Source organism: Coregonus clupeaformis, chromosome 30 (assembly GCF_020615455.1).
Source record: "Coregonus clupeaformis isolate EN_2021a chromosome 30, ASM2061545v1, whole genome shotgun sequence".
Taxonomy (NCBI): Eukaryota; Metazoa; Chordata; class Actinopteri; order Salmoniformes; family Salmonidae; genus Coregonus; species Coregonus clupeaformis.
Genome location: NC_059221.1, coordinates 3,063,058 through 3,090,720, shown reverse-complemented (window position 1 = coordinate 3,090,720; position 27,663 = coordinate 3,063,058). Strand labels below are relative to the sequence as shown.

At 44.1% G+C, this 27,663-nt stretch overlaps 1 protein-coding gene across 1 annotated transcript; it reads right to left on the bottom strand.

The window, feature by feature from the left end:
• Window positions 1–14,316: 14,316 nt before the first annotated feature.
• Window positions 14,317–25,514, bottom strand: LOC121545504. Its single transcript, XM_041856074.2, has 25 exons — window positions 25,430–25,514; window positions 24,380–24,508; window positions 22,998–23,143; window positions 22,563–22,761; window positions 20,844–22,423; window positions 20,563–20,689; window positions 20,203–20,268; window positions 19,991–20,076; window positions 19,795–19,872; window positions 19,350–19,499; window positions 19,081–19,188; window positions 18,843–18,984; window positions 18,286–18,576; window positions 18,074–18,118; window positions 17,869–17,948; window positions 17,604–17,716; window positions 17,251–17,434; window positions 17,022–17,106; window positions 16,532–16,677; window positions 16,339–16,429; window positions 15,894–16,042; window positions 15,512–15,597; window positions 15,068–15,137; window positions 14,729–14,850; window positions 14,317–14,644 (listed from the first exon to the last, which is right to left on the bottom strand). The coding sequence occupies exons 1-25, from the start codon at window positions 25,449–25,451 to the stop codon at window positions 14,401–14,403; spliced, it is 4,539 nt and encodes a 1,512-aa protein (XP_041712008.1). The 5' UTR covers window positions 25,452–25,514; the 3' UTR covers window positions 14,317–14,400.
• Window positions 25,515–27,663: the final 2,149 nt, after the last annotated feature.

The window sequence follows — 27,663 nt, the reverse complement described above, 5'->3', positions numbered from 1 at the left end:
TCTTCTTCTGCAACAATTCCAATTGAATGCATTGGTGAAGGTACGAATGTTCCAACAACTGATGGGCATGCTTGCGGCGGCCTCCGAGGTGAACCGCGGTGTCACGTGCTACCACGCTGTCTCGTCACCGGCTTGACTTTGTTGTTATTATTACTCGACCTGCGCGGAGTGCGAGGGATATAATCCATACTTTCAACCATACTGACGGTCTTCCAGGTATTCGTAAAACCACAGTTACATTCTTCACTTTCGTTCCCAGTCGTTCTGATTGTGTTGTGATTGTGACATCATGTTGTACACATTTTCACATCGTGAAAAGTTTCCCAGTCACTAATTGCACGCATGTCTGTGTGGATGGCTGAGCTCGTGCAGATAATAATAATAAATAATATGCCATTTAGCAGACGCTTTTGTCCAAAGCGACTTACAGTCATGTGCGCATACATGTTTACGTATGGGTGGTCCCAGGGATGGAACCCACTACCCTGGCGTTACAAGTGCCATGCTCTACCAATTGAGCTACAGAGGACCAGATGTTTCTCTCACACCCCCTCACCCTTGATTTAGCTAGCTAACTAGCATAATTATCTGTAAACTGGTCGAGATGGCTTGTTCTCAGAGGTGTGCCATTTTAACTTGTTTAAAAACAAATATATGCACTGTCAATTGAAAACGTAGCACCCAAGTCTTTGCAATCGCTAAAAATCTCACCTCACATCAACCCTCAGCACTTTGACACGCGAGTCCGGGTATTTATATGCTGACCTCATGCCTCAACACGCTTCTGATTGGTCAGAGTCAATAATCCTGGCCACCATTGATTGGCAGATGTGTGAAGCAAATGTGTGTGTCCACAAAACAGTTTTTCGAGGTCGAGGGAGGGCCTTCCACATAAAGAGATGCGCGTGCAATTATTGAACTGGGAACATTTTCACGCAGGGAGACATCTTACCACATGACGTCACAATCAGAACGATTTCACGCTGTGAAGTTTTTTACATGACATAGGGTTGATCTGAGCGTTCTGACCTCACAACAGCAGTCAAGCACTCAAGGTAACTGGCTAAAGTTGGCTAGCTTGCAAGCTACTTCCAGGCACAAATGAGAGAGAACCTCACTCTGACCATTTTACTGGCCTTAGCAGAGCTGTTTAGGCTGTTATCATATTATCTAGACGTTGTTGACTGTAACTGTGCTGCTGGAAAAAATTTGATAACTTTTTTTGCCAACGTTTACTGATACCGGTCATATTCAACTGGTTTTGCTCGTTTGTAAATTAATCAGTAATTCTGCGCTCTGGCACCCTCAGACGAGAGTGCTCTGAAATCGGAGTAGATAGCCAGAGTGAATTTACGAACGGTCTGGAGGGAAGCAAAAGTAATTCCGCTACCCAAGAATAGCAAAGCACAGCCGACCAATCAGCCTGTTACCAACCCTTAGTAAAGTTTGTACAATTTTTTTTTGACCAGATACAATGCTATTTCACAGTAAACAAATTAACAACAGCTTTTCAGCACTCTTATAGGAAGGGCTTTCAACATGTATGGCACTTAAACAAATGACTGATGATTGGCTGAGAGAAATTGATAATAAAAAGATTGTGGGAGCTGTTTTGTTAGACTTCAGTGCAGCTTTTGACATTATCGATCATAATCTGCTGCTGGAAAAACGTGTTATGGCTTTACATCCCCTGCTATATTGTGGATCTAGAGTTGCCTGTCTAACAGAACACAGGTAGAGTCAAGCATTCTCCAGGGCAGCTGTCTAGGCCCCTTAATTTTTTCAATCTTTACTAATGACCTGCCACTGACTCTGAGTAAAGCCTGTGTGTCTATGTATGCTGATGACTCAACACTATACACGTCAGCTATCACAGCACGTGATATCACTGTAACACCTAAAAAAAGCTGCAGTCAGTTTCAGAATGGGTGCCAAGAAATAAGTTAGTCCTAAATATTTCATGGATTGTAAACTGTTATGGTCAAACATATTGATGCAACAGTAGCTAAGATGGGGAGAGGTCTGTCCATTATAAAGCGCTGCTCTGCCTTAACAACGTTATCAACAAGGCAGGTCCTACAGGCCCTAGGTTTGTCGCACCTGGACTACTGCCCAGTCGTGTGGTCAGGTGCCATAAAGACGGACTTAGGTAAATTACAATTGGCCCAGAACAGGGCAGCATGGCTGGCCCTTAAATGTACATGGAGAGCTAACATTAATAATATGCATGTCAATCTCTCCTGGCTCAAAGTAGAGGAAAGATTGACTTCATCACTACTTGTATTTGTGAGAAGTATTGACATGTTGAATACACTGAGCTGTCTGTTTAAACTACTAGCACACAGCCCCACAAGACATGCCACCAGACGTCTCTTCACAGTCCCCAAGTCCAGAACAGACTATGGGAGGCGCACAGTACTACATACAGTGAGAGAAAAAAGTATTTGATCCCCTGCTGATTTTGTACGTTTGCCCACTGACAAAGACATGATCAGTCTATAATTTTAATGGTAGGTTTATTTGAACAGTGAGAGACAGAATAACAACAACAAAAATCCAGGAAAACGCATGTCAAAAATGTTATACATTTATTTGCATTTTAATGAGGGAAATAAGTATTTGACCCCTCTGCAAAACATGACCTAGTACTTGGTGGCAAAACCCTTGTTGGCAATCACAGAGGTCAGACGTTTCTTGTAGTTGGCCACCAGGTTTGCACACATCTCAGGAGGGATTTTGTCCCACTCCTCTTTGCAGATCTTCTCCAAGTCATTAAGGTTTCAAGGCTGACGTTTGGCAACTCGAACCTTCAGCTCCCTCCACAGATGTTCTATGTGATTAAGGTCTGGAGACTGGCTAGGCCACTCCAGGACCTTAATATGCTTCTTCTTGAGCCACTCCTTTGTTGCCTTGGCCGTGTGTTTTGGGTCATTGTCATGCTGATATACCCATCCATGACCCATTTTCAATGCCCTGGCTGAGGGAAGGAGGTTCTCACCCAAGATTTAATGGTACATGGCCCCGTCCATCGTCCCTTTGATGCCGTGAAGTTGTCCTGTCCCCTTAGCAGAAAAACACCCCCAAAGCATAATGTTTCCACCTCCATGTTTGACGGTGGGGATGGTGTTCTTGGGTTCATAGGCAGCATTCCTCCTCCTCCAAACACGGCGAGTTGAGTTGATGCCAAAGAGCTGGATTTTGGTCTCATCTGACCACAACACTTTCACCCAGTTCTCCTCTGAATCATTCAGATGTTCATTGGAAAACTTCAGACGACCCTGTATATGTGCTTTCTTGAGCAGGGGGACCTTGTGGGCGCTGCAGGACTTCAGTCCTTCACGGCGTAGTGTGTTACCAATTGTTTTCTTGGTGACTATGGTCCCAGCTGCCTTGAGATCATTGACAAGATCCTCCCGTGTAGTTCTGGGCTGATTCCTCACCGTTCTCATGATCATTGCAACTCCACGAGGTGAGATTTTGCATGGAGCCCCAGGCCGAGGGAGATTGACAGTTCTTTTGTGTTTCTTCCATTTGCGAATAATCACACCAACTGTTGTCACCTTCTCACCAAGCTGCTTGGCGATGGTCTTGTAGCCCATTCCAGCCTTGTGTAGGTCTACAATCTTGTCCCTGACATCCTTGGAGAGCTCTTTGGTCTTGGCCATGGTGGAGAGTTTGGAATCTGATTGATTGATTGCTTCTGTGGACAGGTGTCTTTTATACAGGTAACAAGCTGAGATTAGGAGCACTCCCTTAAAGAGTGTGCTCCTAATCTCAGCTCGTTACCTGTATAAAAGACACCTGGGAGCCAGAAATCTTTCTGATTGAGAGGGGGTCAAATACTTATTTCCCTCATTAAAATGCAAATCAATTTATAACATCTTTGACATGCGTTTATCTGGATTTTGTTGTTGTTATTCTGTCTCTCACTGTTCAAATAAACCTACCATTAAAATCATAGACTGATCATTTCTTTGTCAGTGGGCAAACGTACAAAATCAGCAGGGGATCAAATACTTTTTTCCCTCACTGTAGAGCCATGACTACATGGAACTCTATTTCACATCAAGTAACTCATGCAAGCAGTAAAATCAGATTTAAAAATCAAATATAAATACACCTTATGGAACAGCGGGGACTGTGAAGAGACACACACACAGGCACAGACACATGCATACACACACTGTGAGAGTTCAGTGACCGGCCGGAGGAAGACGAAACGACAACACCCTCCTCAGGGGATAGGTACTCAGTGTAAAGCCAACTAGTACACAACACAGCTGGGCCCACTAATTGCGTGGTGTCTCCTTCTACAGTCGTGGTCAAAAGTTCTGAGAATGACACAAATATTAATTTTCACAAAGTCTGCTGCCTCAGTTTTTATGATGGCAATTTGCATATACTCCAGAATATTATGAAGTGATCAGATGAATTGCAATTAATTGCAAAGTCCCTCTTTGCCATGAAAATGAACGTAATCCCCCCAAAACATTTCCACTGCATTTCATCCCTGCCACAAAAGGACCAGCTGAGATCATGTCAGTGATTCTCTCGTTAACACAGGTGAGAGTATTGACGAGGACAAGGCTGGAGATCACACTGTCATGCTGATTGAGTTAGAATAACAGACTGGAAGCTTTAAAAGGAGGCTGGTGCTTGAAATCACTGTTCTTCCTCTGTTAACCATGGTTACCTGCAAGGAAACACGTGCCGTCATCATTGCTTTGCACAAAAAGGGCTTCACAGGCAAGGATATTGCTGCTAGTAAGATTGCACCTAAATCAACCATTTATCGGATCATCAAGAACTTCAAGGAGAGAGGTTCAATTGTTGTGAAGAAGGCATCAGGGCACCCAAGAAAGTCCAGCAAGCGCCTTGACCGTCTCCTAAAGTTGATTCAGCTGCGGGATCGGGGCACCACCAGTGCAGAGCTTGCTCAGGAATGGCAGCAGGCAGGTGTGAGTGCATCTGCACGCACAGTGAGGCAAATACTTTTGGAGGATGGCCTGGTGTCAAGAAGGGCAGCAAGGAAGCCACTTCTCTCCAGGAAAAACATCAGGGACAGACTGATATTGTGCAAAAGGTACAGGGGTTGGACTGCTGAGGACTGGGGTAAAGTCATTTTCTCTGATGAATCCCCTTTCCGATTGTTTGGGGCATCCGGAAAAAAGCTTGTCCGGAGAAGACAAGGTGAGCGCTACCATCAGTCCTGTGTCATGCCAACAGTAAAGCATCCTGAGACCATTCATGTGTGGGGTTGCTTCTCAGCCAAGAGAGTGGGCTCACTCACAATTTTGCCTAAGAACACAGCCATGAATAAAGAATGGTACCAACACATCCTCAGAGAGCAACTTCTCCCAACCATCCAAGAACAGTTTGGTGACGAACAATGCCTTTTCCAGTATGATGGAGCACCTTGCCATAAGGCAAAAGGGATAACTAAGTGGCTCGGGGAACAAAACATCGATATTTTGGGTCCATGGCCAGGAAACTCCCCAGACCTTAATCCCATTGAGAACTTGTGGTCGATCCTCAAGAGACGGGTGGACAAACAAAAACCCACAAATTCGGACAAACTCCAAGCATTGATTATGCAAGAATGGGCTGCCATCATTCAGGATGTGGCCCAGAAGTTAATTGACAGCATGCCAGGGCGGATTGCAGAGGTCTTGAAAAAGAAGGGACAACACTGCAAATATTGACTCTTTGCATAAACGTAATGTAATTGTCAATAAAAGCCTTTGACACTTATGGAATGCTTGTAATTATACTTCAGTATACCATAGTAACATCTGACAAAAATATCTAAAAACACTGAAGCAGCAAACTTTGTGAAGAACAATACTTGTGTCATTCTCAAAACTTTTGACCACGACTGTATATAAACTCAAGTGTTTAAACCCTTTTTCAGGACCCTGTCTTTCAAAGATAATTCGTAAAAATCCAAATAGCTTCACAGATCTTCATTGTAAAGGGTTTAAACACTGTTTCCCATGCTTGTTCAATGAACCATAAACAATTAATGAACATGCACCTGTGGAACGGTCGTTAAGACACTAACAGCTTACAGACAGTAGGCAATTAAGGTCACAGTTATGAAAACTTAGGACACTAAAGAGGCCTTTCTACTGACTCTGAAAAACACCAAAAGAAAGATGCCCAGGGTCCCTGCTCATCTGCGTGAATGTGCCTTAGGCATGCTGCAAAGAGGCATGAGGACTGCAGATGTGGCCTCGGCAATAAATTGCAATGTCCGAACTATGAGACGCCTAAGATAGTGCTACAGGGAGACAGGACGGACAGCTGATCGTCCTCGCAGTGGCAGACCACATGTAACAACACCTGCACAGGATCGGTACATCCGAACATCACACCTGCGGGACAGGTACAGGATGGCAACAACAACTGCCCGAGTTACACCAGGAACGCACAATCCCTCCATCAGTGCTCAGACTGTCCGCAATAGGCTGAGAGAGGCTGGACTGAGGGCTTGTAGGCCTGTTGTAAGGCAGGTCCTCACCAGACATCACCGGCAACAACGTTCCCTATGGGCACAAACCCACCGTCACTGGACCAGACAGGACTGGCAAAAAGTGCTCTTCACTGACGAGTCGCCGTTTTGTCTCACCAGGGGTGATGGTTTCGCTTTTATCGTCGAAGGAATTAGCGTTACATCGAGGCCTGTACTCTGGAGCGGGATCGATTTGGAGGTGGAGGGTCCGTCATGGTCTGGGGCGGTATGTCACAGCATCATCGGACTGAGCTTGTTGTCATTGCAGGCAATCTCAACGCTGTGCGTTACAGGGAAGACATCCTCCTCCCTCATGTGGTACCCTTCCTGCAGGCTCATCCTGACATGACCCTCCAGCATGACACTGCCACCAGCCATACTGCTCGTTCTGTGCGTGATTTCCTGCAAGACAGGAATGTCAGTGTTCTGCCATGGCCAGCGAAGAGCTCGGATCTCAATCCCATTGAGCACGTCTGGGACCTGTTGGATCGGAGGGTGAGGGCTAGGGCCATTCCCCCCAGAAATGTCCAGGAACTTGCAGGTGCCTTGGTGGAAGAGTGGGGTAACATCTCACAGCAATAACTGGCAAATCTGGTGCAGTCCATGAGGAGGAGATGCACTGCAGTACTTAATGCAGCTGGTGACCACACCAGATACTGACTGTTACTTTTTATTTTGACTCCCCCTTTGTTCAGGGACACATTATTCAATTTCTGTTAGTCACATGTCTGTGGAACTTGTTCAGTTTATGTCTCAGTTGTTGAATCTTGTTATGTTCATACAAATATTTACACATGTTAAGTTTGCTGAAAATAAACGCAGTTGACAGTGAAAGGACGTTTCTTTTTTTGCTGAGTTTAGGTGTGCCAGGAGATTAGCTCGAGGCTGGGAGACACAGGGACCTGTGAGGATGTCGTACTTTCCTACCTCAGAGAAAGCAGCCCCCCTGTAAATATTATGTGTAGATGATAGTCTAAAGACGGGTGAAGCCTTTTGTTGTTTTGTTTTCCCTTTTTGGCCACAGCCATTTGGTCAACTGCTTAGTTTATTTTTTATTCATTTTTTCCGCTGTTGTTTCAGCGTTGGATGCTACCCTGTACTGGAATCATTTTGTCGGGTGAAAGAAAACCTGTTTATTGACGATACAAAAGGAACCAACCACTGCCTCCGGTCTGTTCATTTCATGCCTCCCGCCTGTGTTAGGGTGTTTCGGACAAGCTGATCCGTCACAGTACACATAGATTTTGTGTTGTAGATATGTGGTAGTAGGGTAGTGGCCTGAGGGTGCACTCTTAATGTGTTGTGAAATGTATTATAATGTTTTTAAAATGGTATAACTGCCTTAATTTGGCTGGACCCTTGGCACCAGCTAATGGGGATCCATAATAAATACAAATACTTAACTGGGTGTGTCTCCCATAGACACCAGTGCAATAGCAGCTGGGTCTGGTCTACCCCATAGACACCAGTGCAATAGCAGCTGGGTCTGGTCTACTTAGTTCACTGACTTTCATTGAAGCAGAAAAAAACAGCGAGTGGGGTGTCTTGCTTCCACTTCTGTCTCTATTATTACTTCTTTCCACTAGTTACCACAGCCACAAAGTCAAAATTAGCTATAAATATAAATTAGCTTTTTAATCTTTAGGGTTAGGTTTAAAATCACATTTGTGGTAACTATTGACAACCGTTGTTACTACAGGCAACATCAGTTATTTGCAACAAAGAAATATTAACATTTCTTTACACTTTTGCTTTACACCATTTATTTAAACTTTAAAACTGTGGCACTTATGCTGGTTATTAGTACAGACATCAGTGTTGGGGAATAGTGAACTACATTTTTCAGTAGGTTTGTGGTAGTTAAACTAAATTCAAATCTTGGTAGTGTTTTCAGTAGCTAATTACTTTTTTGCCATGTAGCGTTGTAGCTAACTACTGGAACGACACTATTTTTTTTTAAGATGGGGAAATAACATTTCCTCACTTGAAACATTGTTTTTGTGTTTAATAGGCTAAATTACACATTCTTGTAGTCTATGACATTTCGGATTTAGATATGATAATTTGTCCCGAAGTAGCTTGGATGTAGTGAACTACTTTTTCAAAGTAGCTTAACTTCTTCTAGTGTGAAGTAATTGGTAGTTTGGTAAACTACCAATTACTTGCATGATTCCCTCCAATCCAACATGGGCTAGGATAAACTGCTAAAGTTGTATCTCAAATGTAATATCACAGTGACTTCATACCTTTCAACCTTTTATTCTCCTAGATGGTTGTAATGTTGTCACCAAAGGCTCCTCTGTGCGATGAAGGGGCCATTTAATATGAATGGGCTCTTTTCACAAAAGGCTTGACCACATGCATGCATGAAACTACACACTTACAAATCAATGTATGCACTAGAGGTCTTCTCAGGTCCAAAAAGTTGGTAGTGTTTATTACTAGATGTGACACTACTAGTCCCGAGAACAATCAGACCCGAACCCGATTGGACCCGATGACAACAAGTCCTAGACCTGATTGGACCCGGGTGACACATTTTTATTTATTTGCCAAGTTTCTCTTCTGGTTAACAAATAGATCTTCATATGTTGGCTAGGCCTTTTATAAGTCAATAAATGTACCTTATTAGCGTAAAATAAATAAGCTATAGGCTATGCAGAGCCGGGCTCGGGTCCATTCGGGTCTATCAGCTGTAGTTACATAGACCCAAGACCCTATGACAATCAAACAGCACCCGACCGGACACTCTCGGGTATTCGGGTGAACCCGTGAAGACCTCTAGTACGCACACACACAAATAGGTCATTATCTGCATGGACATTTCCAGTGAAGACATTTCAGTTAGAGCTCATTAAGATGAAAGACCAGTAGTTACTCCCAGTGCTGACCAGCTCGCTGCTTTGAGGTAGGCCTGGTAAATATGTGACCCGATGATCTTTTGGGCAAGTATTGTAGTTCTCCTGAGTGGCGCAGTGGTCTAAGGCTGTGCCACTAGAGATCCTGGTTCGAATCCAGGCTCTGTCGTAGCCGACCGGGAGACCCATGGGGTGGCGCATAATTGGCCCTGCGTCGTCCAGGGTAGGGGAGGGAATGGCCAGCAGGGATGTACCTCAGTTGGTAGTTTGCAACGCCAGGGTTGTGGGTTCAATTCCCATGGGGGGCCAGTATGAAAATAATAATAATGTATCACTAACTGTAAGTCGCTCTGGATAAGAGTGTCTGCTAAATGACTAAAATGTAAATGTAGTTTAAAGGTAGACTCAGCTAAATGACATTGGCACGAGCAACACCGCAGATTTGGAGATGAGCGAGATGCAAGACTTCGCTCTCACACAGTCACACATAGTATCTATGCATGTTCACTTCACGCTGTTCAGTGTGGTAGCCAGGGCATCAAAACAGCGGAGAAGTTGAGCCTCGCGCTTCAACGCTCTTAGTTGTTGCGGAAATTGATCCACTATGCTGTTTACTTTCTGCATCTATAATAATCTATTTGGATGACATTTGTATCACATACACGGGCTTGCGAAAGTATTCATCCCCCTTGGAATTTGTCCTATTTTGTTGCCTTACAACCTGGAATTAAAATGGATTTTTTGGAGGTTTGTATCATTTGACTTACACAACATGCTGGGCTTCCGAGTGGCGCAGTGGTCTAAGGCACTGCATCTCAGTGCTTGAGGCGTCACTATAGACGCCCTGGCTCGATTCCAGGCTGTATCACAACCGGACGTGATTGGGAGTCCCATAGAGCGGCGCACAATTGGCCCAGCGTAGTCCGGGTTTGGCCAGTGTAGGCCGTCATTGTAAATAAGAATTTGTTCTTAACTGACTTGCCTAGTTAAATAAAGGTACAATTTGAAGATGCAAAATATTTTTTATTGTGAAACAAACAAGAAATAAAACAAAAAAACTGAAAACTTGAGCGTGCATAACTATTCACCCCCCCCAAAGTCAATACTTTGTAGAGACACCTTTTGCAGCAATTACAGCTGCAAGTCTCTTGGGGTATGTCTCTATAAGCTTGGTTCATCTAGCCACTTGGATATCTGCCCATTCTTCAAGGCAAAACTGCTCCAGCTCCTTCAAGTTGGATGGGCTCCGCTGGTGTACAGCAATCTTTAAGTCATACCACAGATTCTCAATTGGATTGAGGTCTGGGCTTTGACAAGGCCATTCCAAGACATTTAAATGTTTCCCCTTAAACCACTCGAGTGTTACTTTAGCAGTATGCTTAGGGTCATTGTCCTGCTGGAAGGTGAACCTCCGTCCCAGTCTCAAATCTCTGGAAGACTGAAACAGGTTTCCCTCAAGAATTTCCCTGTATTTAGCGCCATCCATCATTCCTTCAATTCTGACCAGTTTCCCAGTCCCTGCCGATGAAACACATCCCCACAGCATGATGCTGCCACCACCATGCTTCACTGTAGGGATGGTGTTGGATTTGCGCCAGACATAGCGTTTTCTTTAATGGCCAAAAAGCTCAATTTTAGTTTTATCTGACCAGAGTACCTTCTTCCATATGTTTGGGGAGTCTCCCACATGCCTTTTGACGAACACCAAATGTGTTTGTAAATTGTTTTCTTTAAGCAATGGCTTTTTTCTGGCCACTCCTTCAAAAAGCCCAGCTCTGTGGAGTGTACGGCTTAAAGTGGTCCTATGGACAGATACTCCAATCTCCGCTGTGGAGCTTTGCAGCTCCTTCAGGGTTGTCTTTGTTTAATGCCCTCCTTACCTGGTCCGTGAGTTTTGGTGGGCGGCCCTCTCTTGGCAGGTTTGTTGTGGTGCCATATTCTTTCTATTTTTTTTAACAATGTATTTAATGGTGCTCTGTGGGATGTTCAAAGTTTCTGATATTTTTTTATAACCCAACCCTGATCTGTACTTCTCCACAACTTTGTCCCTGACCTGTTTGGAGAGCTCCTTGGTCTCCATGGTGCCGCTTGCTTGGTGGTGTTGCAGACTCTTGGGCCTTTCAGAACAGGTGTATATATACTGAGATCATGTGACACTTAGATTGCACACAGGTGGACTTTATTTAACTAATTATGTGACTTCTGAAGGTAATTGGTTGCACAAAATCTTATTTAGGGGCTTCATAGCAAAGGGGTTGAATACATATGCACGCACCACTTTTCCATTATTTATTCTTTAGAATTTTTTGAAACAAGTCATTTTTTTCATTTCACTTCACCAATTAGGACTATTTTGTGTATGTCCATTACATGAAATCCAAATAAAAATCTATTTAAATTACAGGTTGTAATGCAACAAGGGGGATGAATACTTTTGCAAGACACTGTACTACAATGCCACCATTAGCGAAATCACACAATGCATATGATTGATGATACCATAAAACGCAACCATGACATCATATTAAACATTTCATAAAAATGTTATTTGTACTATTAATTAAAAAATAAGACCGCCATAGCCCTTGGCTTAACACAATAGCAATCAGTTAAGAAAGATTTTAAAAATTCAACATTATTCTGTCTGCCTCCTTTCACACAATAAAGGAATCTTATAAAAACATTCAATATCTGTCCAAATGATTTACATTATTATTATACCATAACTTCAATTCTATTTACAAAGTTACATTATATTTACAGTACCAAGGTGGCCTGTTAGCAGCAGATATGTTTGAGTTAGTCTCATATGGCTATCATAAAGCAACACAGAGGTAGTCTTGCTGGATCTAACCATCTTTGTTGAGAACATCCCTGCATGTCACTTGGACAGAAAGTGACAGTGCTCATAGTAAGGAGGCCATTGACATCACGTGACCTCATTAAAAAACTAACATACATGAAATCTCAAGCCATCTAATAGAGGCCAAATATCAAGTATTTGCACCAAGTAATTGTATCATAAAAATAGAGGGATAGATTAATAATAACTCAATGAGAGGATTATCAAACTCAAAACTATTAAGACAATCAGATTGTGAACCCAATGATGATGATGATGATGAAGAAGCTTTGTCTTGGTAAGAAGTGGCTGCTCTTTTCTATCCATTTCTTCTTGCTTGGATTGGTGAAGTGGGCAGGGCATTTGTGTCAGGTAAGAAAGTGTAAAGTTAAACAATAATAAAAGAGATGCATAAAAGGGTTTAAGTAGAACAAATAAAATATTTTAAATGATCAGATAAGTAGTTTTTTGTTGTTGTGGGCATTTTCTATTTTCTAGTTTTTTTTGGCCACAGCCCAGGAGGGTTTACAGTCGTGGTCAAAAGTTTTGAGAATGACACAAGTATTGGTCTTCACAAAGTTCGCTGTTATGATATATTTTTGTCAGATATTACTATGGTATACTGAAGTATAATTACAAGCATTCCATAAGTGTCAAAGGCTTTTATTGATAATTACATTAACTTTTTCAAGACCGCCCTGGCATGCTGTCAATTAACTTCTGGGCCACATCCTGACTGATGGCATAATCAATGCTTGGAGTTTGTCAACATTTGTGGGTTTTTGTTTGTCCACCCGCCTCTTGAGGATCGACCACAAGTTCTCAATGGGATTAAGGTCTGGGGAGTTTCCTGGCCATGGACCCAAAATGTCGATGTTTTGTTACCCAAGCCACTTAGTTATCACTTTTGCCTTATGGCAAGGTGCTCCATTATGCTGGAAAAGGCATTGGTCGTCACCAAACTGTTCTTGGATGGTTGGGAGAAGTTGCTCTCTGAGGATGTGTTGGTACCATTCTTTATTCATGGCTGTGTTCTTATGCCAAATTGTGAGTGAGCCCACTCCCTTGGCTAAGAAGCAACCCCACACATGAATGGTCTCAGGATGCTTTACTGTTGGCATGACACAGGACTGATGGTAGCGCTCACCTTGTCTTCTCCGAACAAGGTGTTTTCCGTGTGCCCCAAACAATCGGAAAGGGGATTCATCAGAGAAAATGACTTTACCCCAGTCCTCAGCAGTCCAATCCCTGTACCTTTTGCACAATATCAGTCTGTCCCTGATGTTTTTCCTGGAGAGAAGTGGCTTCTTTGCTGCCCTTCTTGACACCAGGCCATCCTCCAAAAGTATTTGCCTCACTGTGCGTGCAGATGCACTCACACGTGCCTGCTGCCATTCCTGAGCAAGCTCTGCACTGGTGGTGGCCCGATCCTGCAGCTGAATCAACTTTAGGAGATGGTCCTGGCGCTTGCTGGACTTTCTTGGGTGCCCTGATGCCTTCTTCACAACAATTGAACCTCTCTCCTTGAAGTTCTTGATGATCCGATAAATGGTTGATTTAGGTGCAATCTTACTAGCAGCAATATCCTTGCCTGTGAAGCCCTTTTTGTGCAAAGCAATGATGATGGCACGTGTTTCCTTGCAGGTAACCATGGTTAACAGAGGAAGAACAATGATTTCAAGCACCACCCTCCTTTTAAGGCTTCCAGTCTGTTATTCTAACTCAATCAGCATGACAGAGTGATCTCCAGCCTTGTCCTCGTCAACACTCTCACCTGTGTTAACGAGAGAATCACTGACATGATGGCAGCTGGTCCTTTTGTGGCAGGGCTGAAATGCAGTGGAAATGTTTTTTTGGGGGGATTAAGTTCATTTTCATGGGAAAGAGGGACTTTGCAATTAATTGCAATTCATCTGATCACTCTTCATGACATTCTGGAGTATATGCAAATTGCCATAATCAAAACTGAGGCAGCAGACTCTGTGAAAATTAGTATTTGTGTCATTCTCAAAACCTTTGACCACAACTGTATATATACTACTGTTCAAAAGTTTGGGATCACTTAGAAATGTCCTTGTTTTCGAAAGAAAAGCAATTTTTCTGTCCATTAAAATAACGTCAAATTGATCAGAAATACAGCGTAGACAATGTTAATGTTGTAAATGGCTATTGTAGCTGAAACCCGACTGTCACTCTAGGGGACTACACCATGATGGGCCACCCATTGACCTCTGCCCCATGTCCATGGCTGTTGCTGAGGAACTAGATGGCTGCGAAGGGAATGGGGGAAGTTGTTCGCAGGCATAGTAGTCCTTCAGTGGGGCGAAGAGATGGCGGATCACAGGCACACTCCAGGACTTCCCCAGCACCTTCTGCCTCTGCTGGCGATTCATGTTCTTTACATCGGTGTAGTGCTTGGGGAAGCCGAAGATCCTTGAAGTGACAGGCAGAAGAGAACATCTTTAATTTCTACAGAATTTCAAGAAAAAAATTAAAACAACTGAGCAAAATGCCTACTTCTCTAGCTCCGTGATCCACAGGATGTCATCCACGCCTTTCTCTGATACTGGGAGCTTGCTCACGCCCTTGCCCTGTTTGAGGGAGTTCGGGTTGGTGGTGATGGTCCTCACTTTTGTGAACTGTGCAATAGAATACAAAAGAAACAACAAAAAACAAGAAAGTAAGACACCAGGAAATGCTGGGATACAAACAGTTACAGGTTCCAAAGAAAGAGGGGTAGACTAACACAAATGAAAAGGGAAAAACAAGACAACATTTGAAAACAACCAAAGAGGATCAGATTGGGACTAGTTAAATGAAGGTTAAATAGAAAATACATTTGAAAAAAATTCTGACCTTGGCAACTCTTCCCCTTTCAAGGCAGTCCTGCAGAATGACCTTGTCGTTCTGGGATGCGATGATGGGCCTAGAACAGAATCAGACACATTGAACAAAACTTTTTAAAGGCAGGAAGCAGACTCATCACTAAGAAGGAGATAATCAGGCAGACAGGGTCACCAGTGAGTTATTCTTATTATCAGAGAGATGAGCTTAAAGATGTTGTCACATGTGGTGCTGGGTTTTTCCGAAGATCCACATAACAGTAGACTATGTAGAGATCAATTGCATTGAATAAAACATTTCAAGAAACAATGGGGTTGATAAGAAAAATGTATGCACTCACAAACTGTAAGTCGCTCTGGATAAGAGCGTCTGCTAAATGACTAAAATGCAAATGTAATAAGAAAGGATCATTGATCAGCTGAGTGGTTTAGTTTGGTCCAGGGTGCAAACACATACCTGTTCATCCCAGGGATGTTGCCCCAGAAGTATCGCGCTCTGTGGGCCGGGCTCACTTTCACCGCATCCACCAGAACCGGGTTGCACTGAGAACAACAGACTGTTAGTTAGTTGGGTTCTAAACTACAGAACATTTAGACAGTATGATTTGTATACAAATCAAGAGATTTGGTGCTGCGTTCATGTGAAATATTATATTTTCTGACTTCAAACCGGTTAATTCTGAGAGCCAGACCAAAACCAGAAAGACCCAGAAATATAAGCGGCAAACTCGTTTTAAGCTTAAACCATAAGTTTCCCATTAGAATTCCACATTTTCAGAGAAACACGTACGCAGCACGATACAACTGTTCTAAGAGGAGAGTGAGTGGGGCTAGCTAACCTCCAGGAAGCGGCAGATGTCGACCTTGTCGTGGTTGTTCATGAACACCACGTTCTCGAAAAACCAGAAGAACGGCCGCCGGTCGTTTTCTTTGGGCTTCATGATGTGAAGAAGCCGGTAATACTCAAAGAAGAGCCTCCCCGTCCCCTCTACAGACAGAATGACAGAGATGTAATAAGCACCCATAACACAGGGGAATAGTCGGGTTATGCACTGTGACATTTTGACCTTGCGCAACATTTAAACAACACTGCAGAGATGATATCCACATTAGAGCTAACACAGATGTTGCACTCTACTTGCCTATTCCAAACTAACCACGCTGTTGTACACTGCCGTCTGCTGGTAATGTCTACAAGCCGCACTACACTATGCGTAGAAAATACATAAATATATTTTTACTCTGTTGATCTCACAAGGTAAACTATTCAAGTCCTAGACATACCAAACAGTCCCTTCCGTGCTGGGTTCACGATGGACAGATCGTTGCAAGGGCTCCCACCAATGAGCAGATCGAACGGACCCCACTTTAGGATCTGGATTGGACAAGAGTAGTGAGGTCTGTTTTAGTACTGACCGATGTTTCAAATCGTCAGTAAATGCACTGTGCTCACGTTATAAGACGTTATAAGACGTACGTGCTCTTTGGTGATGAGCCGAACATCATCCACATGTATGATCTTGCCTTCATGGTTGATCTCGGATACGGCGATGGACTCCGAACAGATCTCTGAGGCCACATATTTGTCCACCTTGAATCCCAGCTCTTTCAGCACCAAGTAACCTAAGGGTCAAATGAAATGCATGTCCTCCTTCACAATCTGGTTAAGTGCTACATGCAAAGTCTCTGATTATTGAAGTTCCTCTTCTCCTTAGACCTTAAAGGAGTAGAATATAATTTTCAGAGTAGAATCAGAACAGTAGAAAAACAGTAGAATTATGATAAAATGGAATAGTCAAATATTCCCAGTAAGATCTTCATAGTAGAATAAGAACAAATAATAGTGGAATCAGAATTCGAGTAGAAATAAAACAACACATAATACAGTAGTATTTTTGTCAGCAGAATCAGGACAACAGAGTAGAATTGTAGAATTAGAATGGAGGAATTCCGGCGCTGCAGCTAACCTGTGCCAATCCCATCAAACAGCGAGAGGACCTTGATTGGTCGACGCAGGTTGGCAGGGATGGATGGGTATACCCGGTCGGGCTCCTAGAGAGGGAAAAGGTCAAGCACACTCATTCGGTTATTGACCAATAAGAGCAGTACCGGTATGTAAATTACGTCAAATCAAAACAAAGAGCATTCCATTCTAAGGTAGCGCTACAAGAAAAGATGGATTGCGGGGCCACTCACGAACTGAAAGGCACTGTTATTTGCAAAAAACTCCTGGACACGGATGCTCCAGTCCAGACGGGGTTTCAGGGCACCGTGGGCATGGTGTGGTTCGCACAGGTAGCAGATCCATGGATCCACGTCCTTCAGAGAGTCAAAGGTACCCGGGCCAACCAAGATGTTTAGGCAGTCCAAACAGTAGGAGCTGGGAGAAGACAGATATTTTAGAACATGACCCATGTCTGGAAGGTTTAGAGTGGATAATGGCATAGGGAGTATCAGTGGAGGCTGGTGGAGCGAGAAATGGGGAGGATGGTCCCTCCTTCCACCAGCCTCCACTGGAGAGAGCGTTAGTAGCAAATACTGTTACTCACCGGCAGCAGCTGTCGTTCCCACAGAGGATGACCTCCAGGCCAGCACAGCACACTGTGCAGTATGACTGGTAGCCATCCTCATCGTATCGATAGAGAGTCTCAGTGAAGTTATCCTGTAGGAAATAGTATATAAAGATTTAGAAATTGGCACAGCAAGGGAAGACATGACCATCTGAAACAATTGAGGCAACACACCCAATATACATTTTGCTTAACATATATGTATGTAGCAAGAACCACAAGAGGAATATATTTTTTGCTTTACCTTGCATTTAAGGCAAAGGCTTCCTTCAAACAGTGGATGGAAAATCTCTATATCGTCAGCCATACAGCACAGGCAGAAAGCTTTGGAAGATAGAAAATGAAAAAGTGAGTGATTCATGAGTGGACAAAACAATGAATGAACCACACTTCCAACACAATACCACTATTTAATACAAGAGCGTGTCCATGTCAGCACAAGCTTTCACCTTCAATGTCCAGTCTTTTATTCTGTACCCTTTGAACCATCTCCTCTGAGAAAATAAAGATACAAAATACAGTATTTTAAATGAGTGGGAAGAGACAGTGTCAGTGCATTGAGAAAAGTAAACAAATAGGAAATACCACCGTTGGAAATGATTTGAAACACAAAGATTAACAGAGGATATATCAGTGTGTAGAAAGAGTGGAGATGGCCCACCTCTGTATTTCTGGTCAGGATGTTCATAGACGTAGCCTGGGTCTTTATTTTTGTTGTACTGCTGCTTTTGTTTTTTGAGTGGTGGCTGGCAGTCTGGATTTTGATCATTTTTCCCCTTGTTGGACAAGGCACCTTTATCCTCCTCCTGCCTGAGGTTGAAGGTGCCGTTGTCCAGGTTTAGGGAGAGCTTGGTGAGACACACAGACACCTGGCTCATCAGGTTGTGCAGTTCGCTGTTGGTGGAAGTTGCCTTTTTTTGGGCCGGCTGCTTGCCGTTGGCCGTCCCTTTAGCTGTAAGATCATTAACATCATCAAAATACTGTACCCCATTAACACACAATATATCTATACCTATTCTTACAAGTTGTTATAACATTACAAAATTAAAGAGAGGGATCATGTATGTAATACCCACTGGGCACAGATGTCAGTTCAACATCTATTCCACATTGGTTCAACGTAATTTCATTGAAATGACGTGGAAACAATGTTGACTCAACCAGTGTGTGCCCAGTGGGTAGATACAGAATGATGTGTTAGTCAGCCTCTTAGCTTACCCTCTGTCTGGTGCGGTGGTTGGAACCCATCTGGGCCAGTGGGTTTGAAACCGCCGAAGGCCCAGTCCAGCATTACCCTGAGGTGCTCCTCCCGCTCATCTGAACCCAGGGAAAACACCTTCCTACATCTTGAGGCAGCCACCTACATGGTTACATATCAACAACACACAATCAGATGTGATACACGCATAATAATCAGCACACAGACATTCACACACAATCAGACAGACAGACTGACCTGTAAGGATTGGAATATAGCATCCCTGTACGTGACGAGGGTGGCAAAGCTATTTGCGCAGAAACATTGTGCAAACGCTCCAAATTGCAGCAGTTTCTGGGTGTTTATCTGAAACAGACAGAATAACACTGAGTGATAGGTACCTCCCACTGCACAACAATTCACCTTTATAATCTAATTTTAAAAACTTTATTGCCCATCAAATATGGACACTCATAACTCACACAAACACACTGAAAACAACAAAACATGATGTCCTCCCTCCTCACCTCGGAAAACATGCCGTCCCCAAACCATTCGACTTTCCGGATGCTTTTGGCTGCCTGCCGTCCCTTCCAGGGTTGGACAATCCCTGGCCACAGGGAGTATCCCTCTACCTGTCCCCATACCAGATCCCCAACACTGTAGCCCTTCCCATCCTACAGGGAAAAGCACAGCAGACAGTCAGTCATACACTGCTAAACATATCTGGTGAGATTGAACATCGAAATACATTGATATGTACCATTGTTAGCCTCAAAGCTAATTGTCATGATAATGTAAATCAGAAAAGAGAAAGGATTATTTTACACACTTCAGCTACGCAGAGGGAGAATTTCAAGACGAATGACATAATACTGCTTAACGAATGTATAATATATACATACAACAGTATAATATAATTTAATATAATAACAGTGACAATCTGTTGTTGATGGAGTGAACAGTACCTACCTCGTACAGGCAGGAGGACGTCTTAGATGGTCCTTCAGGGGTGGATGTGGCCATCGGCAGGGCATTGTCATCTTTAGGCTGGGGGTCAGTGAGAGAAACACTGAAATGATGCTTCCATAATATATGCACTGCACATAATCATGTTTTATCAAATAAGAAACAAATGGAAATAGATTTAAACAAAAATATAATGTACCTTGTGTGGTGTGGTCTCAGTCCAAATGACATCATCGTCGCTGTCATCGAGAGCGATAATGTCAATAGACTCAGTCGTCTTTAGCTCTGCCGTTGTGGGCAAATTGCAAAGAGGTCAATATTATTTTGAGGACATATAAATACACAATATTTATACAATTGTCTGACAATGATCCCTTAATGAGTGTATGTGATTCTCAGTGCTATCCTTACCTGGTATTGTGTCTGTCTGAACAGGCCTTGGCTCAGTCTCAGCAGGCTCTGTGAGGTCAATCAAATCTGAAAACAAGACATTGAACAATAGGAATTATTAAATATACAGTATATCCGTATTCACCTACGGGGTATGCAAGGTTTTGGTTCCAGCCCAGCACTCACACACTTGTGTCAAATAAACAACAAATAATGGTCTTCAGTCTGAAGAGAGGCTTAGTTGAATTGAGTCTGTTACTGCTGGGCTGGAACAAAAGCCTGCACACCGAGTAGCCCTTCAGAAACAGAGTTGGAGACCCCTTCTCTGAATAAACAGCTTGTTAAGTGTCACATTTCGATAAATATTTAATACAATCTTACCAGATGAGTTGCTCTCCTGTTTTAGAGGACTTGACGGTGATGAGGGTATGCCTTCGTCCTCACTGTGTTCTGTCTCTTCTGTGAGCCAGTTATCCTCATCCTGACCACCATCACCCAGCACGGTAGCCTGGACACATCGATACCAACACAGAAAAAATTAATTTTTCCACACAATGTGACTATAGTAGTAGTGTACATTACAGCAGAGCTAACACTTCAACATAATTTCAAAAAAACATCCCCACATGTTACATGCCAGTCTAGTCCAGTTAGCTACACACCTGAGCGAAGACCTTGTCCCTTTGCAGAGAGCCAGAGGGGAGAGTAAGCAGGGTGCGGATCAGCCTCCGTAGGATAGATGTCTTTCCCATGGTCCTCAGCACCTGTTTCCAGTGCTGCTCCACTGTGGGCCCAGGGGAGGGAGAGTTAGCGGTAGGCTCCTCACCCTCTGAGATCATATACTCCAGGAACTCATCGGTCAGCAGGGCCATGTCCCCCGGGACGCCACACAGCCCCATGAGGGACCCCAGCTCGGCCACCACCCTGCCCGTCACCTCCAGCCTCCCAGCAGGCCTCAGCAGGACGGGAATGTTCTTCAGGGCCACGTTGGGCAGAGGCAGGCTCTCTATCAGGCTCCAGGTGGTAGCCTTGTAGAAGGAGACGCTGCTCTCCAGGAAAGAGTCAACAACATTTTCTTTGAGTTCTGCCTGATGTTCCGACATGAAGTCCTTCACGCGGATGCCCGTGTTCACCTCCACCCTCAGGAGGTGGTCCTTCTCGTTGGCGAGGAGCGCAGGCTCTCGCCGCCTCAGGAAGCGGTCCACGGTGGGCGCGCGGAGGAAGCTGGCTGCATAGGAGTGCACCAGGCTGGAGGCCTGCTGTAGGATGTTGGCCACGTCAGAGTCGCCCCACTCAAGGAGCTCCTGGAAGGCACAGAGGGGCTCCAAGGCGTGCCCCAGGAACAGCAGGCTCAGTCTGACTTGTAGGTCCCTTAGAAGGGCACACACCTGCTCCGCGTCCCCCTCACTGCCCCGGGACTCAAAGTACTGGAGCAGCTCGGGCCAGGCGTCTGCCATCCTCTGCACCGTCCTGCCCAGGAAAAGGCACTGGGATGACAGGGGAAGGAGAGGGTCCAAGGGTGTCACATCGGCAAATATCTCCTTGAGGTTGTCGTTGGTGGTGGGGCAGGTGGAATAGTGGTGGTGGATGTCCCTGACCAGCTCCAGGACCTGCTCCGGCAGCGCCGTCACGCCCATGTGACACGCCCGTCCAGCCAGGCCAGGGAGATCGCAGAGGGACACCAGCCCAGGGTTCAGAGCCCTGAGCCCGGTCACCAATACCTGGCTCAGCCCCAAGTCTCCACAGTCTGCAGATTCACAGTAGAACACAGCCAAGTTGGCCAAGGGGAGCTCAAACCTCCTCAGGGTCTCCACCAGACAGTTCAGCTCGGCTGCACCAGCTGACACTGTGGCATCCCTTGGCTGAAGGGTGTCTAGCAGGCGCACGTGTCTGACCCCTGACCCCTGGTCAAAGTAGCCCATCAGGAGCACACTGGTCGTCTCCTGGTCTCTATCCCCTCCGAGCTCCACGCCTCGGTACAGGTAGAGGCAGTAGGGGGTCTGGGAGCAGGCGGCGGTGATGTCCTGAGGATATTTCTGACCCAGAACGTGTCTGGCTACCTGATCCTGGGTCAGTTCTGTCCCGCGCTTTGCTGGGCTGGGCCAGTGCTTCTGGATGAGCTGCAGCAGGCTGGGGCTGAAAGGGAAAAACGTATTCTCCTTCTCCTCTGGCTCTGCCGTTTGAACACCCAGTGCTGTTTCCTGGTTCTGCCAGGGCCCCTCAGACATCTCCACTTCCCTAGCTTTGGGTGACAAAAATGACAACATTGAGCAACCAAAACACAAATAAAGTGGATACCGTGGACTAGTCTTTCATACTAGCATTTCATACTACAAACTAAAGAATAGAGCAGAGAGAGAGAGAGTGAAGTTGAGTCTCACAGAAGTTGAGTTGTGTCAGGGCTTTGGGTCTTTGTGGCTGTTTAGCAGAATTAGCAGGCAGTATGCTCTGTCCAGCCCGCGCCTCCAGAGCATCATACTCCTGGCCGTTGTGGTTGGAGTCAAAGAACACCTTGAACCACTGTAGGAAGTCCAGGCCCGCCTCAGAGCTCCCTCTGATCAGATCCTCCACTGGGATTGACTGGGGGAAGAGAGATTTTACACAACATTATTAAATCATTACATGTAATAAAATGTAATAAGTATTATATTACATATATAATATATGTAATAACACCATGTTGTTACTAGAGTAATTGCAGTGTTACTACACTTGTATAAGAGCAATGCAATGTAGACTTTGTGTGCACATTACACACAGTCCTACTAGACTGCAATATATCATGAACGGGTGTATTGCTGTAGAGTGTAACTCACTTTGATCACCCCACTCCTCCTGAAGCCGGCCTGCAACACACTGTAGTTGTGAAGGGCATCCACCTCATCCCTGGCCTGGAACCTCACTCTCTGTACATCCACAGAACCAGGGAACAGCCAGTGCATTAGCTGGCAGAACACAGCACCTGGAACACACACATTTATAATCATACCCTCAATGCCTGGAGCTCATACAAAATAGCTAACTATGATTGATGTAAAGGAATGTTCTCTAAGTATGACATCAGACACAAACCAGTGTATTATAATACAACTAATCTTCTCCTTTCCCCCTTCTGATAACCAGGTGGCGAATCGCATCTCTGCATGTCTGGCAGACATATCAGTATGGATGACGGATCACCACCTCAAGCTGAACCCTGGCAAGACGGAGCTGCTCTTCCTCCCGGGGAAGGACTGCCCGTTCCATGATCTCGCCATCACGGTTGACAACTCCGTTGTGTCCTCCTCCCAGAGTGCGAAGAGCCTTGGCGTGACCCTGGACAACACCCTGTCGTTCTCCGCTAACATCAAGGCGGTGACCCGCTCCTGCAGATTCATGCTCTACAACATTCGAGAGTACGACCCTGCCTTACACAGGAAGCGGCACAGGTCCTAATCCAGGCACTTGTCATCTCCCCGTCTGGATTACTGCAACTCGCTGTTGGCTGGCCTCCCTGCCTGTGCCATTAAACCCCTACAACTCATCCAGAACGCCGCAGCCCGTCTGGTGTTCAACCTTCCCAAGTTCTCTCACGTCACCCCCCTCCTCCGCACACTCCACTGGCTTCCAGTTGAAGCTCGCATCCGTTACAAGACCATGGTGCTTGCCTATGGAGCAGTGAGGGGAACGGCACCTCTGTACCTTCGGGCTCTGATCAGTCCCTACACCCAAACGAGGGCATTGCGTTCATCCACCTCTGGCCTGCTGGCTCCCTTCCTCTGCAGAAGCATAGTTCCCGCTCAGCCCAGTCAAAACTGTTCGCTGCTCTGGCACCCCAATGGTGGAACAATCTCCCCTCACGACGCCAGGACAGCGGAGTCACTCACCACCTTCCGGAGACATTTGAAACCCCACCTCTTTAAGGAATACCTGGGATAGGATAAAGTAATCCTTCTACCCCCCCAAAAAAAATTGTAAAGTGGTTATCCCACTGGCTATAGGGTGAATGCACCAATTTGTGAGTCGCTCTGGATAAGAGCGTCTGCTAAATGACGTAAATGTGCCCTTGAGCAAGGCACTTAACCCTAATTGCTCCTGTAAGTCGCTCTGGATAAGAGCGTCTGCTAAATGACTAAAATGTAAATGTAAATATTATCTAGAGGCAATACATAAGCCTAGAGAAAATATCAACAGTGTGTACAAAGAGCATGTAGCCTACCTGAGCATGTTTGCTCCACCTTAGTGAACCTGGTCTGCAGAGATTCATTGAGCCAAGCCAGCAGCTCATAGCGGTTGTGTTTCTCACCAGGCTTGACTTGGACATTCACTGCCATCTCCAGGCCTCCACCTGTAACAAAACCACATATCAATGTAGCCTAATAACAAAAACAAGGAACATAGTATTTGTATAAGTGATAGTATGTGTTAAATGCATTAATTGATATTCAGTAAGGAGTGCACACTCAACTCCACCAAAATGGATACTTTCATCAGTGGTAAACATCCACGTAAAAGTTAATTTGCATATTGTAAAGGTTGGGGGAAGGAATCGAACATCGCAATTACAATAAAAGTAAGCTATCGCTACAGTGTATCACATCTGCGCTCTTGCCTTGTGCATTCGTGCTTCAAGTTTCATTGCTGAATATTCAAATAGCCTATATTAACAGTCACTATAGTCATCAAATGTTCTGATTTGAAAGGTGTACACAAATCGCCAAGGGCTAAATTTACGCATAGGCCTACTTTGTTGTGTCTGCTCATATTCTTTTCCCGCAAAAACACAGAAGCAATGTTTTGGTATTTGGACCAATGAGATAATCTCATTTGAACAGCTGATCCGAGCAGCCACGTGTATAGTTACCATGCAATGTTGAGAGAGAAAACGTGAGGAAACAAAAAATATGCAGGGCTGTTTCTTCAGTTGTCCCAAATGTTATTATAACGTTGTTATAACCAATATTTGGATAGTGTTTTCAACAAGGCTGGTAAACTGTAGACAAAATGGCAAAACATATATTTCTCAGCATTCCAGGCAATAATCTTTCTTTAGACATATTGGTAAATTAAAAGTCTATATCCTTTATTTAAATTGTTCTATGTGTAACGTATGCTATTTATAAAGCTATTTATAAAGCTTGATGAACGTAAAAAGTACAATGCAACCTGGTAAAAGTACTTGTGAGGCTATGAGCTAGGCTAAAGTTATTTGTCTATTGCCCTACGATATATCGAAAAGGTTCAATATTGTTTAGACATGTGCGCTCACCTCGCTCTCCTTTCGTTTTCATGGCTGATAAACTGTCCCAAACTCGTTGTCGGTCGTTCCGCCAAGCTAGCTACTCACCCTTTTGGCTCCGGGAATGCGGGATATTTAACTCGCTGAGACTGTACGGAAGCCCCATAGCTACGTCGCGTCCGCAGGATTCCAACCAATGATCTCTCTATGCTAATGTTGAATGGGGTTGGACAACGTGAAATCGCGGATGAGCCGATCCCGCTTCGTGAGCAATTACGCAAACTAGGTTATAGCTATTTGCGCCGGCCAACCTTCGAAACAATGGAAACACTCACTGTTTTACTGTTTCCAAGTCAGAATCGTAGGCTAAACATCGTCATCTATTGCTGTATCATTGTAGGGTTGTGTTTTCGACATTTGGAGAGCCACAAGGTGTTGTAGACTAGAAAGCCGTAATGCCCATCAAAACGGATGTAGGCGAAATTTACTCAACATCTCTGATTATCTAACCTTTCTAAATGTGGTCACTAAAGGGAAATAAACGAATGTACCCACATATTCATCACATTCCACGACAAATAAACATTTAGGACTATAAAAACACCATGGGGTTAGGTAGGGGGACCATATGGTTGCACTAATTTGATAGAAACATAACAACCCATTCGTTCCCGACATAGGCCTTAATCTGGACAGGCTAAATCTAGTCTAGTAATTTCACCATTCCGTCCTATTTTAACCATTTTGTGCATAGGCCTACAGTAGCATAGTTTTTCTGTTGTCAAATGGCAGCTCCATCGGGTCTAAAATGGCGACGGTCGAAACTAAACTCAGTTGGGATCGACTCAAACTCCGAGGCATTTAGTTATTAAACAAATGGATTAACATTAACCACGTTTCTATCCAGTAAAGTCGAGTAAATTGATATAGTATAAAAAACACGACAGCTGTGATGGAAAGTTTTGGTCTACTTTTTATAAATGCCGACAGATAGGCCAACTTTGTTCGTTCGACATGGTGGGATCTTTTTATGTCTGTAATATTAATTATGCGGGAAATGGCGGTAGAAACGCCTTTATGCGCAAATATTGATATAATACCATCATATCGAAATACATTGGAAATCATGCAGTTTATTAGGCAAGAGATAAAATAAATGATGATGAACTTCACAGGGTAGTGAAAGTGCATGGTGATGAGTTCAGACCCTTGACTTTTTCCACATTTTGTTACATTACAGCCTTATTCTAAAATGTCCTCATCAATCTACACACAATACCCCATAATGACAAATCGAAAACAGGTTTTTAGAAATTTTTGCACATTTATTAAAAATTAAAAACAGAAATACCTTATTTACATAAGTATTCCCCTTTGCTATGAGACTCGAAATTTAGTTCGGGTGCATCCTGTTTCCCATTGATCATCCTTGATATGTTTCTACAACTTGATTGGAGTCCACCTGTGGTAAATTCAATTGATTGGACATGATTTGGAAAGGCACACACCTGTCTATATAAGGTCCCACAGTTGACAGTGCATGTCAGAGCAAAAACCAAGCCATGAGGTCCAAGGAATTGTCCGTAGAGCTCCGAGACAGGAATGTGTCGAGGCACAGATCTGGGGAATGGTACCAAAACATTTCTGAAGCATTGAAGGTCCCCAAGAACACAGTGGCCTCCACAATTTAATCAATTTTAGAATAAGGCTGTAACCTAACAAAATGTGGAAAAAGTGAAGTGGTCTGAATACTTTCCGAATGCATTGTATATATGTATATTGATAGACTTTCCATATCGGTGCCCATCACTAATAGCATGCTATTATGTCCCCAACTTCTTTACACTACCCAAAGGGAAATCTACTTCTAGAAAAAAACAAAGGAAGGGAAGCGCTGCTAAGGTACACAATAGTAGATTTTGGTAGACAGAAGGTCCTCTTTGGTAAAAGGGGTAAATTGGTCATCAAGAAGAAAGGAGGACCAAGGCATTCTTCATGTAATTAATTTAAATGCCTTTATTTGTATGGCATGTTCAATGGAAACAAAGTTTTTTTTAAATTCAGACGAGTTTCAGGTGCATGGCCTTTGTCAGGGAGTACAAAAATATGATAATACAATGTCCTCTTTTGAACAGATGTTTCCAATCAACCCTGATTAGAAGAGGGAGTGGTTACGGAATTCATTGGACAACACCTAGTAAGCAATACTATACCCATTAAAAAGTTAAATACTGTAGATATGTCATCAAAAATAGAAGCATCAG

Excerpts from the sequence above, each read along its gene's own strand:
- LOC121545504 (XM_041856074.2), bottom strand. The coding sequence starts at position 25,451 with ATGAAAACGAAAGGAGAGCGAG. Across the intron at positions 17,949-18,073 it reads TAAAAGACTGGACATTGAAG|CTTTCTGCCTGTGCTGTATG; the intron begins GTGAAAGCTTGT and ends TATCTTCCAAAG. Across the intron at positions 17,717-17,868 it reads GCCTTTGCCTTAAATGCAAG|GATAACTTCACTGAGACTCT; the intron begins GTAAAGCAAAAA and ends TATTTCCTACAG.